Source organism: Thunnus albacares, chromosome 6 (genome assembly GCF_914725855.1).
Source record: "Thunnus albacares chromosome 6, fThuAlb1.1, whole genome shotgun sequence".
NCBI lineage: Eukaryota > Metazoa > Chordata > Actinopteri > Scombriformes > Scombridae > Thunnus > Thunnus albacares.
This window is the reverse complement of record NC_058111.1, coordinates 27995387-28011043: the sequence shown is the minus strand read 5'-3', so window position 1 is coordinate 28011043 and position 15657 is coordinate 27995387. Positions and strand designations below refer to the sequence as shown.

The 15657-nt window shown below is 39.9% G+C and overlaps 2 protein-coding genes across 4 annotated transcripts; one reads left to right on the top strand and one right to left on the bottom strand.

Annotated features, from left to right (window-relative positions):
• Window positions 1–10: 10 nt before the first annotated feature.
• On the top strand, window positions 11–9071 carry LOC122983858 (polynucleotide kinase 3'-phosphatase). 3 transcript variants are annotated; one of them, XM_044354028.1, is made up of 17 exons: window positions 11–112; window positions 2029–2075; window positions 2367–2645; window positions 2797–3084; window positions 3958–4037; window positions 4191–4248; window positions 4386–4493; window positions 4570–4641; window positions 5224–5272; window positions 5632–5702; window positions 5879–5971; window positions 6109–6205; window positions 6302–6363; window positions 6646–6755; window positions 7930–8017; window positions 8126–8193; window positions 8503–9071. In XM_044354028.1, coding segments are annotated over exons 1-17 (1692 nt in total). In that variant the 5' UTR covers window positions 11–111; the 3' UTR covers window positions 8624–9071. The 3 variants fall into 3 exon arrangements, with proteins under 3 accessions (XP_044209963.1, XP_044209962.1, XP_044209961.1); XM_044354027.1 differs by having other exon boundaries at window positions 22–341; window positions 8126–8197; window positions 8503–8584; XM_044354026.1 differs by having other exon boundaries at window positions 23–341.
• Window positions 8984–15559, bottom strand: si:ch1073-280e3.1 (complement factor B). Its single transcript, XM_044354025.1, has 19 exons — window positions 15022–15559; window positions 14808–14911; window positions 13897–14044; window positions 13538–13723; window positions 13049–13222; window positions 12693–12791; window positions 12371–12504; window positions 12083–12224; window positions 11775–11909; window positions 11514–11618; window positions 11175–11312; window positions 10976–11091; window positions 10782–10896; window positions 10293–10443; window positions 10087–10160; window positions 9839–9930; window positions 9619–9751; window positions 9478–9527; window positions 8984–9380 (listed from the first exon to the last, which is right to left on the bottom strand). Exons 1-19 carry the CDS (start codon window positions 15071–15073, stop codon window positions 9207–9209), a joined length of 2322 nt encoding a protein of 773 aa, XP_044209960.1. The 5' UTR covers window positions 15074–15559; the 3' UTR covers window positions 8984–9206.
• Window positions 15560–15657: the final 98 nt, after the last annotated feature.

The following is a 15657-nucleotide window of genomic DNA, read 5'->3' as shown; positions in this document are numbered from 1 at the left end:
GTGACACACTTAGAAAACAATCCCCCCTCTAGTTTGCTGCAGGGCTGCTAACTACTTCAACAACCGGTTTAAAGAAGCTGTGACCAAGAAGTAGCAACTTTGCACAGATAAAGTATGTGTTAAGTATCTATTTGTGCATGTGTTCAGTTTCGCTTCATAATTTAATAAGGCGAAACGCTTATAAAGTCACAACATGGCAGAGAGTAACAGTCTGGCTGCTCACACGTCGTGCGCGCTGGTCGGCGCCTCTGTCCGGGTCCCTCTGCAGGATGGACGAGCTGTAATTCTGGGCCGGGGGCCGGACACCGGAGTCGCCGACAAGAAATGCTCCAGACACCAGGGTGAGGACGAGGTTAACAGACACCGTATGTGTGGGTCATTTATATGTCAAATTCACCACGACATAGTTTTAAACTGCTCAGTAGTTTTATAATGAATGCGAGGCAAGAAACTTGTGATCATTTGGCTAATAATTTAGTAGTTACTTGTATGAATTTAAGGTTGAAGAACATAAATGTCCCCCGCCAGAAAACAACCTATGAATGAACTCCATCCACTCCAGAAGTTGCTGAGTTGAAAATAAAAACAATAAATGATCCACTTCTTACACGCAGCTTGGGAAAGTAAAGTCAAGTCCATTTTATTTGTATAGCCCAATATCACTAATCACAAATTTTCCTCAGGGATTTTACAATCTGTACAGCAACAGTATCCTCTGTCCTTAGACCCTCGATTCAGATAAGGAAAAAATCACTTAAAATCCCTCAACGGGGAAAAAATGGAAGAAACCTCATGAAGAGCAACAGAGGAGTGTTTCCTCTCTCAGGACGAACAGATGTGAGATGTATTGTGTGATGTATAACAATATTATATTTATAATATATGAAGAATGATTTGACGTCCTTATTGCCTTAAATCTTCTTACAGTATGTTATGAAGGGAGAGAGAAGGATCAAATGACTCCTCTAAACCAGAATTTAGAGGAGGTGGAGGTCTACAGCTGAACCAATTAGTCAATCAATCAATTAGTTGATTGACAGAAAATTAATTGGCAACTGTTTTCATTCATTCAGCCTTTATAGACGGTGGCCTGATGAAAGCAGTTAATTTTCTTTTGTATGGTCACCCTGTGTACACAGGACAATAGAAGCAGAAGCAAAATCAAACATTAAACCTGAAAAAACTGCAAATAAAGAAGAAGGATAATGTTCAAACGTTTGAGTCAGTTTTCAAGCAAAAATGCAAAATATTAGTTGGTTGTGTAAATGTGATGATTTGCTGCTTTTCTTTAAATAACACTGTGAATCTTTGGTTGGACTGTTGATCGGACAAAACAAGGCATTTGAAGATGTCACCTTTAGGCTCTGGAAATTGTAATGGCCTTTTTTTGTTTTCTGACATTCAATCAATGAATCGAGAGAATTATTGTGAGGTTCATCGATAATGAAAATAATTGTTTGTTGCAGTGCAGGAGACATCATTCTTGTTGCTGTGCATAAAATACTTTCCTCTTGAATAAGAGTATTACCATAATAAAAATGGCTGACCGGGAATTATTACCGGGAACGCCATTGTAGGCCACATTTAATGAATACAGGGCTGCAATTATTTTCATCATTGATTTTTCAAATTGATTAATTATTTTTTCAATAATTCATCTGGTCTATAAAATATCAGAAAAAAGTGAAAAATGCAGATCAAAATTTAAAGCCTGTTGAAGTTGAAATACGTGAACTGCTTGTTGCGTCCAACCAAAAGTTGAAAGCACAAAGGTATTCAGTTTACTATGATAGAAAGAAACCAAGCAAATATTCACATTTGAGAAACTGAAGCCAGTGAAATTATGGAGAAAAAAACGACTGAATCGACAATCAGTCAGTTATCAATTGATCAAAATTGTAGATAATTTTTTGTCAATTTATTAGTTGAGTTATAATTTCAGCTCTATATGCATATCAAAATGTGTGTTTGCATGTGTCTGTGAGTATTATATTGACGTGGTTCTAATATTCTTTGTGTTTCTTCCAGTGAAAGTGGTCGCTTGCTTTGCAGACAAGGATGCAGTTGTTACTCAGGTATGAAAACAAACCGTTAAACCCAGCTCACAGTTTAGAGTTCAGTCTATGTATGAAGTTCACAGTAGACCTGCGAATCTCTCTGGCTAGAAAAACACAGCTGGTGGCCACACCTCACAAAACACAACAGAGAGTTAATATTTGACAACACAATCAAAAACATCAGTTATGTTATTGTGTCTGAAAGAGTGACGGCAGCACACCTTTCACTGTGTTATCTCACATCCGTTAAGCTCTAATTGTATAAAGGCTGCGGTCCAATGTCTGTACATGTGTTGTTTTCCTCCACAGCTAGGTCCCAATCCCAGTTTCCTTGATGGTGAGAAGCTGGGCCGTGGTCAGTCTGGTAAACTCGCCCATGGGGGCACCCTCTACCTGGTTAACCAGAACCACCCATTAAAACTGCACTACTCCCTGAGCTCAAATGGAACAGCCTCCAGCCCAGCACAGAGAGGGCTGAAAGCCACAGATAAGACAAAAGGACGAAGGAACGGCAAAGAAAAAGAGGGGCAGTGGAGTCCCACGCCTAAACGCAGTATAAAAGATTTCTTTTCAGCCTCCCCCAAGAAGGTAGCACATTTGGCACTGTTAGGTTATTATTTCATAAAATAGTTTGTGCATCATATTTGCTTGCTTAACAACAAAGATAAAGTTTAAAAAGAAAAATTTAAGTCAAACAACTCAGAAACTGTAATATTAAAACATTTTTACTTCTGTGTAGCCGTCAAAGAGACCACTGAGCCCAGAGAGGGGGCACCATGACGTGAAGCGCCAAAGAAGAGATGAGGAGGACTTAGGTGGACGGATGAAGGAAGAGGAGGAGGATGAGGAGGAGAGACTGGCAGAGGAAAAGCTCAAGCAGCTGCAGAAGTTGGCAGAGAAGTCCATGACACAGAGCACCCAGCCTTCATCTTCTTCATTGTCTTCAAAGGCCTGTGTAAAAAGTAGCTGGCAGCAGTTTGGCAACCTGATGCTTTATACTGCTGCTGGTGTCAAAGGCAGCGACAAGGTGGGAACTGTTTCAATAGAACATAATTTTGCAAATTACTCTTTTCAAATGAAAATATCAGGTTAAATTGAATTCAAATTAAGCCTCAATCAAAATATGTTTAATTGCATGAATAGTGAAAGCTGCAATTGTCAGTAGTTCATGTTTAAAAGCAGTACCTCTGACCCCAGGGTGAAGGTCTCAAGCTCCATCCTTATTTTCCCCAAATGTGGATCTGCAAGAGTATATCAACAAGATCCGACATCATTTTTTTTAATTGCAAAATGGAAAAAAAATTCTCATTGCAGCTTTTTAATTGCGATCATTTGCTGCTTTTCTCTGTTTTATAATATTGTGAACAGCAGATCTTTGGGTTTTGGACTTTTGGTCGGACAAAACAAGGCATCAAAATACAAAAAGTCTTTTCTAAATCTATCTAAATCCAAGTATCCAAAATGTCTTTAGATACAAAGCAATTAATTGATAATTCAAGAAAATAGTAGATTAATCTATAATGAAAGTAATTGTTAGTTGCAGCCTTCATTTCTGCTTTTGGTGGGGGATCATCTCATGTCACAGGAAGTGAAAAATCAAAACCAAGTGTCTGCTTAATGGCAGTGAGTCAGTGCTTCTCCTACAGTATAGAAAGCTTCTCCGACCAGTGTTAGATCAGTTTCCACTCTTACTAACGTGGTTTATTTTCATATAAATACAAAAATGCTGTTTTGGGCTTTAGTGACATCACACTCATTACATGATTTGAGGGTGAAGTTCAAAGTGTTTCAAACAATGATCTCTGTCATTTAGAGATATGAAAGTCACTTTGTGTCTGGTGACATCATGCATCTAATGTTTAAATGTACGAACACTTCCTCTTCCCTTTGTCCTCTCCAGATTGCTGGCTTTGACATAGATGGCTGCATCATCACCACCAAGTCTGGCAAAGTCTTTCCAACTGCACCAGATGACTGGAAGTATGTCTGCACTCCTGAACGTCCCCTTTTAAAATGTTTGTCATAGTTAAGAAATGTGATAAATGACTGGTCTTTCTCCTTTTCAGGTGGCTTGTAGATATTATATGCCATGTCTAAATGTTTTTCTTGTCCTTGTGTCTGTTTAACTAACAGGATTCTGTACCCTGAGATTCAGCCCAGACTGGCCAGCTTGCTCAAGAAAGGATACAAGGTGGGGAGGAGTAAAACACAACAGTTGCTAAAGATATTTAGGGAACTTTGCAAGCGTAAAGCATGTGACATGTTGAATTTTGTTGTGGTTGTGTTTGTCACTTGATTTCTTATTCTACCCTTGTTCTCTTCCTGTAGGTGGTGTTCTTCACCAACCAGATGGGGATCGCTAGAGGAAAACTGAGACCTGAAGTTTTCAAGTCTAAAGTGGAGGACGTCCTCACCACGCTGCAGCTACCTGTGCAGGTGGGTCACGTCGTAGGTTGACTTTAACATCTCACCTAATAATTGTACATGAAACTGATTTTTGTGTGTGTCTCAGGTGTTTGTAGCTGCTGGTCCTGGTATCTACAGGAAACCGGTGATGGGAATGTGGAATCACTTGTGTGAGAAGGTAACTGTCAGTAGAGATGCTTGGACACTAAGGCTGAACAATGAATTGAAAGTTTATCAAGATAGCAACATGGCCTACCGCAATTTTCAAATCGCAGCAGGTGCAATATTTGTTAAAGGCTAAATGTGTGTTAAAACACCATTTTAGATGAAATATTGTCATGCAGGCTGATGACCTGGCCTACACATCATATTCTACACACTTAAAAAAACATCTTTGTTTGGTACAGATCCCTGCAAAAATCACACCATAATCATTTTAATATGTTTTTCAATCAAAATGAGAATAATGATGTAAAAATGATCATTCCCTCTAATATCGCAAATCATAAAATAATCACAATTAGATATTTTTTCAAAATTGTTCAGCCCTATTGGACACACACACACACACACACACACACACACACACATATCATTTAAAAGCCATACCTCTTATGCAGTATTTGCACTGAGACAAAGCACAAATTACACTCATTGTTATCAATCATGGGAGCCGCCCTTTTATAATTTCTGACAACATTGTTTGTGGTCTTTCCATGTTTGAGAATAAACACTTTGCTTCTGTGTGTTTCCTGCTCAGGCCAATGATGGTGTTCCTGTTAACAAGACACAGAGTCTTTATGTGGGAGGTGAGTGAGCTTGGATATGAAGTGATGTGTCCTCAGTTATCTTCTCTGATATCACACAGACGCTTACATACATACACATGTGTTCACCTACATTTTAAAAAAAATTTTTAGTTCAATACTTGTGCAATCCCTTTTGCCTAAACCCAAAAACGAACCCAAATCTTAAACCTGATCAGTACATAACACCTAACCCCTGGCCCAGAGATGACCCAGATCAAATCTCCAAGACCAAGAAAAATAACTTTTTTTTTTTGCAAACCTTAATATTTCTGTAAGAACATTTGATCCCCAGAAAGACAGACGTACAAGAGCAGACACAAACATAGACATACAGCTGCTGACTTAACCTCTGTGCACAGATGCTGCAGGTAGGCCAGAGAACTGGGCTCCAGGGAAGAAGAAGAAGGATTTCTCCTGCAGTGACAGACTGGTAAGACCTACTCTAGCTTTGTTTTATTGTTTTTACCTCCCAGTGCTTCTCCTCCCCCTCCTCCTGCGTTGACTTGCTTGGTATGCTAATTTGTTATTGTGTTATTATGTGTCATTCTAAATGTCATTAAGTAAGACTTAAACTTAAAGCACACAACTCATATCATCTGTCTGTAGTATGCTCTGAACATCGGGTTGCAGTTCCACACTCCAGAGGAGTACTTCTTGGGCTGGAAGAGCGCCCCCTATAGCTTACCTGAATTTGACCCTGTAAGTAGAAATGCAACAGATACTCACTGTAACCTCGAAAGCAGTCTGTTTTTTCCCTATAGTGTATGAGAATTCATGTGTAGATTAGGTGTGTGTCTGTATTTTTTGTAAATGTTTTTCTTTATCTGAATAACTAGAGGAAGCTTGACTCCTCCGCCAGACTGTACGACCCGCCGTCTGCCTCCCTCACTTCCAGCAAGACAGAGGTCATTGTTGCTGTGGGTTTCCCTGCATGTAAGTGAAAGTGGACTGTGTATCACCTTTTTCCTTTCTGGTCTCCCCTCTCACCAACATCCTTCTGATCTTGTTTCCTCGTCCCTTTCTCTGCAGCGGGTAAATCCACTTTCTTCCACGCCCATGTCATACCAAAGGGTTACGTGTACGTCAACAGGGTGAGTGGATTTTATAGGAACGGGTCCCCAGTTCTGTAGGTGCACAGACCCAGAACATTTGGTTCTGTATACAAGAAGATTTAAAGTGCTGAAAATAGGCAGTTAATGGTTTATTTTGATTCCCTGCTTTTATATTTGATACATATGTCTATAACAGTTTTAAGCATTGTATTATTGTAATTATGATGATAATCACCAACATGGTGAAGGTAATGATGAATGTTCTTTAAAGTCTTCCCTGACATGTTGTGACCAACATGTAATGTTTCCTTTCTTTGTCAGGACACACTTGGTTCCTGGCAGAGCTGTGTGACTGCATGTGAGCGCGCTCTGAAGGAGGGCCGCAGCGTCGCCGTGGACAACACCAACCCAGACCCCGAGTCTCGCAAACGGTAACGTACAATCGTGCCAGTATGTGCTGTGCAAGTGTATTTTTGTATGTGTCCTTGCATGTTTCAGTATGCATATATACTCAGACTACACCTCACTGGGTACACCTTTATGCAAACAGGCCTCAAAAAGCATCCAAAGACAGAGAGTCATGCTTAAATAAAGGATAATTCTATGCAGACAGATGAGTATATTTGCAGACAGGGTGGAGACGTTCAGTTATTCTGCTCACTAAGCTCTGATTTAAGTCACTGTGAACATTGTTTGATGGTTGACGCTGTTTGGAAATGATGTCAGGAATGATGCTGTAAGTGCAAACTATTTTCAGACAAAACACCTGCCAGCTAACAGAAAATAGTAACAGTTCAGTATATCAAACTGTTAAATGAGCTGAAGGGCTACAGCTGCAGAATATGATGCTCTATCACACGTCTGTCAGCTAAGAACAGAGAACTGATCCAATAGGACACCAAAACGGAATCAGTTTTTGCTTTTTACCGTGCGCTGATGACAGGTTAGCACTACAATTAACAATAAAATAAACTACAAAAAAGTTATGACAGACCACATGTTTGTTTCTGTAGTAACTGTATTTATTGCAGTTACTGGTTTTATTCTCTAAAACTTACTCAGCAAAAAAGAGATGCTATAAAAGCAAAGATAACAGAAGAAGTCTATATACCTCATTTCATAGCAAAGAACATGACACCCTTTTTTCAGTGAGGAGAAATATCAATAAGTTAAAATGTCATAGTTCAAACAAATATCCAAAGTGTTTTCATTTATCTGTGAATAGCCAAAACACTTTTTACAAGAAAATAAGCATGATAACAAATATATTTAAGTGCTTAAGTCCATTTTCACATGTAATTATTTTACCCTTGTTGAAATCATCATAAATCTTCATCATGTTATTGCATGGGGGAATATTTTTTGGCCCAAACCTGGTTCAAACACAGCAGTTTACTACACAGAAACATCGTAGGTTGCCTTCATTGCCACAGTCTTACCTTTTTTCTAAAGAAATCCAACTAAATGTTAGTACTTCATAAAGTGGACACTGACTGTATGAGGCTATTTTGTGGTATGAATCCTTCGGCTCTTTTGCTGCTTGTACGTGCATATTTTTAGTCTATGTTGGTACAAGCAGTGCTTTGTGTGTTTTTTTTTTTCCAGATATGTGGATGTGGCCAAGGCAGCAGGAGTGTCCTGTCGCTGTTTCCACTTCTCAGCCTCTCTGGAACAGGCCAAACACAACAACAGAGTATGACTCACCTTTCCACTCTCTCACACTTTCCCCTTTCTTTTCTTTAATCCTTGCTGGTGATGCAGAGTGATTTTTTTTTTTTTAATGCATTATTATTGTTCTCAGTTCCGTGAGATGGCTCCCTCAGACAGCAAACACCTCAAGGTCAATGACATGGTTTTCCACAGCTACAAGTAAGTGACACTGACCCAGAAAACGCTCATAGTGATTATAAAATGTATTTGTTTCTTTTACTAAAAATTCAAACTTTATGTAAAGCGCTTGAAGAAATTCAGCAAAATGCATGACACCAAAGTCTTTTAATATTCAAATGTAATGCATTTTGGAAACACAAACAGGCTTTTGTTTCATCTTTGTCACTTGATACCACTATAAATGGACTGACTGTGGACTGTGGACTTTAAAACACTGATAGATAAAAGCATAGCCTTAATAGTGACAGATGACTTTGACCACTCTAATCTATCTCTCTCTCTGGACAGAAAACACTTTGTGGCTCCTGCTCTCTCCGAGGGATTCTCCGAGATTCTCCACATCCACTTTGTCCCTGACTTCAAAGACAGCCAATCAGAAACGCTGTACAGACAGTTCTCTGAAGGCTGATTGGACTGCTGGCTGTCTAACACCTTTTGACTTCATGGAGACAGAAAAAAAATCACATATTGCAACTATTGAAGAAGTGAGATCCAACCAACAAGCAAGACCTTCTGAAAGGGCAGAAAACTTGCATTAGTTAGTAGAGACTGGCATATTTTTCTTCTCCAGCTGAGGAATGTCTGATGCTTATATGCATACTGTATGTCTAACGGCCTCAGACCACAACCTGATGATGTCAACTAGAACTGCAACACTGACTCAATCCATCCATTTATTTCCATCATATCTGCGCTTCAGGAGCTGAGTATGCATGTTATATTTGCTGGGTATAGAAAGAATAGGGTGGACAAAAACAAGTAGAATAACTTTTATATGTTGTTTATTATTTTTTAACAAAAAGGCTAAAAGAATCATTGGTATTCCACTAGACAATAAAGCTTCAGAAAACACTTGATACTGTATTCTTGTCTATGATCAACTATGATGATTTACGTTTGGATAAAGAGGTAAACTATTTTATTATATTCTGCATGAGATATATTATTTGTAATCCAAGCAAATCATCCCTGCAGACCAATTCTGGATCCTCTCAGTTGACCTCTGGCAGGAACTGGATCTCCTCACCCAGATGCTGTTTCAGCCATGGCAAGATCTCGAAGAGGTCGATGTGAAAGTCTCGCGCATCGGGAGGCGGCCTGTCACTGCTGTGCGGTCCACGCCCCTGGTCACAAACGTTTGTGGTGCCCCAGCTTACTACTCCCACCTGGAGATAGAAACAGGAGAAATGTCAACGTGATTGCAGTGTGTGTGTGTGTGAGAGAGAGAGATGAGTCTTGATTTAAAGGAGCCATATGACTCACCTGAAAGTAGCGCTTTCTTCTTTGCAGGAACAGAGATCCACCAGAGTCACCTGTATAAAAAGAGTCAACATGTAGCTGTCATGAGAATCCCATGTTGGTCAAACTGAGATGATCATTGTACAGGAAGTGCTGAGTCCAGACCTTTACAGGTGACAGGGTCCTGGTATCCCAAGCTGCCTCCAGAACACAGGAACCTGCGTGGAATGTACTCATCCAAAGTCACATCTGTGGGCTGTCTTAGTGTTTGCATTGCCTTCTCCACACAGCCGGGCCTCTGCAGACAGCAAATAAGATACAGTATAACACACATCACTGAGTAGTAAGCGTGAAAGCAGTCCAGTATGAAAGTCACATCACTCACCTGACTCTCAGTGTGAATATGTGTTTCTTTGCGCTTGGAGTTCTTATGGATAAAAAAGGCAGAAGTCTCCTTGTGTGGTAGAAGCTCCTTTCCTGTACACACGTGAATTTTACTCATAAGTCTTATTGGAGGGATTAATGTACCATCATGAATGCTTTCAAAAGACGTACATGCAGACTACTACAGTCTTGTATTCACATCAGTGTCTTGTGTGTTGATGAAAGTGGAAAGGTCAAAAGGTCACATACTATGCTGCTGACAGGTTGAGTTGATTTTCTTCATGGCTCGGCTGGCTGGTACGGTACATGGCAAGCAGATAGGTCTGTTTTATAACATACAGTACATACGCACAATCAACAGTGGAACATTTAAGTTGGTTACATGGGCATCGCTGCACACTGCCCGCTTTTTCATGACAAAATCAGTTGAGTGTTTTTTCTTTGGGCTGTGTTACCTGGCCTCCCTGGAGAGAGGGATGCTCTTGTTCACCTGTACCAGAGCTACATCATAGTCATAGAACTCTGATACATTTCTGTGTTCGAGTGCGTTGATGTTGTACTTGGGGTGCAGGATCACCTTGTTGGAAAGCGCCCTCATTCTGTCACCTGCGAACCGAAAAAGGCGCTTGTTATTTTAACATCAAGTCAACAAGATGGTTCATAGAAAGAACTTTACTGACCTTTACTAATCTAGACTTGCTCTCTTCAATACAGCTAGCTGAATGTAGCAAGGACACTAACACTTTTAGAATTTATGGTTTGATTCCTAAAAGATTAACTTGCGCTAAAAATGTGATCTTGTCGTACTTTAAGGTGATTTTGGCTTAAAACCACTACAGATTCCATCAACCTTCTTTTACCACTTTTCCTTTTCTCCCTTTCTCTGTATTTTTCTCTTACATGAATCTCCATCTCCAAAACATTTTCCTCGTACTGACACTGACCGTATTGTATTTCCACCTGTCCACTGACTTTCTCTGTGCCCACTCTGGCAAAGCAGTGAGCGGCCGTCAGCACCCAATTCTGACTCACGATGGATCCAAAACATCCAAATGCAGGCTGCAAGAGAGAAAAGTGTTAATGGATGAAAATCCGCTTTAAGATATCAAAAAAATGGGGGGTGGGGTTGCAAACTCACTCTTACTGTTTTCACAGTGACGTGCCAGGGTTTGGTGTAGACTTTTATTCCACCCTCCTCCTGATCCTTGGAGATGTCCTCCTGAGCTACCCCACACATTGTCACACTCTCGTCACCTGTATTATAAAACCATTTTAATGGTTATACTTAAGTTACAAAAATATTGGTATTGCTGTTAATATCAATCTCTCCTACTCACTGATGATGTTGTTGAACACGTCTCCTAGTACTTCATAGTCTTCTAGAATAAAGAGGTGCTCCTCACCACGTTTGTTTGAGGCTAAGGAGTTCAACTCATCTTTGTTCACTTTGCTCCCAATTCCAAACACATAGACATCTGAAAACACAACCAGATGTACATAAACCGACTGTATACATACACACCATGTCAACACACTAAAACAAAATGCACATGTGATTTACAATTGCTAGTAATTTTGGTGATGTAGGAACTGCTGCAAGTAAATGTCAAGTGTCATACATGGTGTATGAGACATTTTAATTCAATGTTTGGTTTGATTCTCTTTTATCATTTTACCCAGCAATGTCTCCTCTGTGTGATCAGGGGAGTTGTTGCTGTAGCCCAGCAGGTGCCGGATCTTGGCCAGAGCAATCTGAGGTTTGGTGCCTGTGTTGGAGTAACCTGCAGGCAGAAAGAGAAGGAGAAAATGAATGTCTATTCTCAAAAGATACAGCTTATCTAATGTTGGCTTTTCTAATATATAGGGGTTGTAAAAAGTTTTGAGAAGGAAAATGAGCAGGAAATGATGAGTTTGTGAGACTCTCCCTGCATCTTTACCATCTGTTTGTATGATGATGATATTCTGAGTCTCATTAAAATGGTTCCTCTCGCTGTTCTGTTTAAAGAAGGCGATCACCTCACTGACGCTGTGCAAGGCTGCGTGAAGGTTGGTGCCGGTCTTAGTCCCGTGGCCTGCAAATGAACAAATGCAAAAGCAATATTTCTACTGAACACATTTGGGCATCATGGTTGTAGTGTATGGCACAGAGATTGCTTGAGCAGATCACACTGCAGGAGATAAAAGGTTATGGTCATTAAATGGATTCATACAGTATATGAATAAAGGAAAACAAGCAGAATCCTACTATGGTAGTCAAATTCCTCCAGATTCCATATGACGTTCTCTGCGTCACCACTCATTTCGGAGTGTCTGATGTCTACAATGGCCTTTGCCTCGCTGGCAAATGACAGCACATGGAACTTCATCTGTACCTCATAACTGTCCAACTAGAAGGAAAACAAAGAACACATGTAGGTTTCACCCCCACTGAGGACGAGTGGCAGACAAGCCGCTTTACAGATGTGCTTAAATGATTTCTGTATCTCTGTCTTCCACCCACATCTGCTATTGAACTGAATTGCTTAGTACAGACCTTCCTGATAAGAGCGATGGTGGCATTCCTGGATTTTTCAAAGTCCTCCTTTTCAATGCTGCCTGATGTGTCCATTAAGATGTAGATATTCATACGACTGCCTTCAGCTACACGGAAGGTTCGACCAAAGGTCACTGGATGAGGAAAAGGGAAAAATTATAATGACAAACATGCTCTCCTCATCCTCACACCTTTACTTGACTTACGCTAGTTGCTTTTCTTCTATTCCTCTTGTTTTGAGCATCTGTATAGCAAGTTTGTTTGTACTGCAACACTGTTAAAATATCAATTTGTTCAAATCCTGAAAATAACTTATACCCACCTTTCTTTTTGGAATCTGATGTGAGGACATCCATGACTCCTGCAAGTGATCCCCCTATGGCTTCTGCCACAGCGCTGGGAGAGTCAAAGGTATTCGGGCCTGTAGTAAAGCATAAATATAATCATGCATGGAAGTTGTATCCTAATATAATAGTTCATTGTGTACTGTTTTGGGGCTGCTTCAATCACGAATTGCTGTAATTGCACAGTTGTTGATAATATCAGTATAGGTAAATCAAGGATTAGTTGTGCGTATCAGATTCGTTGGCTTTTTTTGGTCTTAAAAATGAATGTTCTGTTGTTTAAATGGAAAAACACCCGAAACTAATTTCTTTAATTCTAACTGTCACACAGCACCTTGGCAACGTGGCGTTGAGCCGCTCCACTCCCTACTCTCCAGGCAAACCCTTTTAGCCGATCCCAGCAGATCCAGACCAGCTTGACACCTGTAGATCACTTTCTCTCCCGTCCGAAACCGGCCTTCTGACATCTGGGCCCCCGGTGGGACCCCTGGGTTCTTACAGTCGTCAGCTGCATTTAAAGACAGGGCAACAAGGGACAAAATCATTTTTGAGGCTATAACCATTAAAAAAGGATATTTGTGCTTTTGTTTATATAGAAATGTTCAGAATAGAAGTTTTAAGACATCAAAAACCCACTGTGAGCACATTGTAGCTACATTATGTCTGACTTATCTGTCACTCATTTAAGTTGATATTCTGTCAGTTGTTCTCTATTGCACTAATGTAAGAAGGAAAAATATAACTATTCATTGTACATAATTTAATCATACACAAGATTTATATTACATGACGAATTTGGTTTTATGCTTGTGCCCTTCCTCACCCTGGTTGTCGCAGATAGGAGTGGTTCCTGTCCACTGCCCAGAGAGGGTGCAGTTCCTCTGGGCTGACCCAGACAGGGTGAACCCTTCCTGGCAGGAGAAGCTCTGCATCGTCCCAACACGAAACCACTGATCCCTGGGCCAGAAGTCCCCATTATCCAGCTGGAGCTGAGCCGGACACAAGATGTCTGAGAGAGGGAGTTTGAGATGGAAAGAGGACGGAGGATGAGGAGAAGAGGATTGATTATAGGCAGGATGAAAACAGGAGGAGAGAATCACAGAGAGTGGTGATGACAGAATACTCATATTATGAACATAAGAAGCTTGTGTACAAAAAAAATTTAAAAATCCAAAATATTACTTTTGCATGAGGCCTGTGACACCAGTCTGCCAGTGGCTAATCTCATGGGTGACCATTCCCCATTTGCACCGCAGAGCCTATAGCTGACCGGGAAAGGGTATTGACCAGGACCACAGTGATATGTCAGTACACTTCCCTCCAGTCCTCCCTGTGGAGGAAACATCTTGTCACTTTCTGAGTTAAATTAAGTAACGTGAAGTTTTACGGTAAAGAGATGCTAAATTTGTTTCACATTCCAGTCTCTCTAGTTCCTCTTTATGGTGACTGGAAAGTGATGTTAAATACTTCACTGTTTTATTATTGTTTCTAATATTTCACATTATTTTTTTTACCTCAATCTTCCATATTTCCTCTTCTCAGTCCTTCTACTCCTGGCTAAATGAGCACTTTTTAAACTCTGTTTTGCTTTGTTTTATATTTGTGTTATAAAACTATTTTTATGTCTCTTGACTAATTTAGTTTAGGATTCAATACAAAACGACTACAGCAGAGCTTTCCAAGGAGATTAGACCACCTATAAAAACAATTTTACTTGCATACTTTTTACTAAATTAATGTTTTATTTCACTGCATATCATCGTTTCTAACATCAAAATATTTTATCTCTATTTGTCCTTGTACTGTTTGTTAATTATCTTATAACCTCTGCTCTGGAGTTCTATATTTGTGCTATATCATTAGCTCATTGAAGTGGATTTGTATTATTTTGTTACTACATAAATTAATCTTAAGATTCAATACATAACAAACAACCACATCAGGTGCGCAGGGATGTAAAATATGCAGATATACACTGTTAAAAGAGCATTCTGTCACTTTAGTGTACAATGTGACCTCTTAGCATTTTACCTAAGCCTTTAATCTCATGTGATGTTAGCTAAAAATGAAGGTAAATGGTGTGTTATTTTTACCTGTAAATAGGTGACATGTCCACCTTTGATGCTCTCTGTGGTTGAGCAGTTCAGAGGAGTATCCATGTATGAGTAATCATAATACTCTTCCTCCTGCAGCAACACTGGAGCACAAACATGCAGGCACACACATGTGTCAACACAGCCAGAGATCCATATGAATGCTACCAAACACAACTGTACATTAAGTGTAACATAGAAGTGAAAAGCTCACCCTTCTGGAAAGAGATGAAGAGCAGGATCCACGGAATGGACTTGACATACATGACCAGACTCTGTATCAGCTGTGTTCGTGTCTTTGAGTGACAAAAACCACAGCGAGAGTGTCTGAATCGACCTGCAGTCTGCTGCTTTATTTGATGACTGATTACCCATTAACACAGCAGCACCAAACAGAGAAGGAGGTATTGAGCAATTCAAGAAAAAACACAGAATTGAGCTCTTACTTTCATTTTTGATTACCCTGATTTGATCTCTTTCTCTTTCTCTTTAGGATTCTGAGCAGTTTAGTATTTCTTTTAGTGACATTTTAACATCACATATTCATTTAAAATAAAAGCTGCTCCAGCTGCAATGTCATGAGCCAGCTTTGGGTATTAATGCTATTTCAAATCTCACAATCTCTTTAGCACAACTTAATGTTATTCTCAATTCCCAAACAAAGCCTCACCCCAATTCTGTTGTTGTTTTGATGCCTAATTACCAAGAATGATTACTAATTGACTCAGATTGCGTCGTCTCTGTGCCAAAGGTTTTTTGGTTTGATTTAAAAGTTGTGTAGTTCTCACGTGTACGAGTGTTAGTGTGTTTGTGCAACTGCTCAATCATACATCTGGGCATGCAAGCGTGC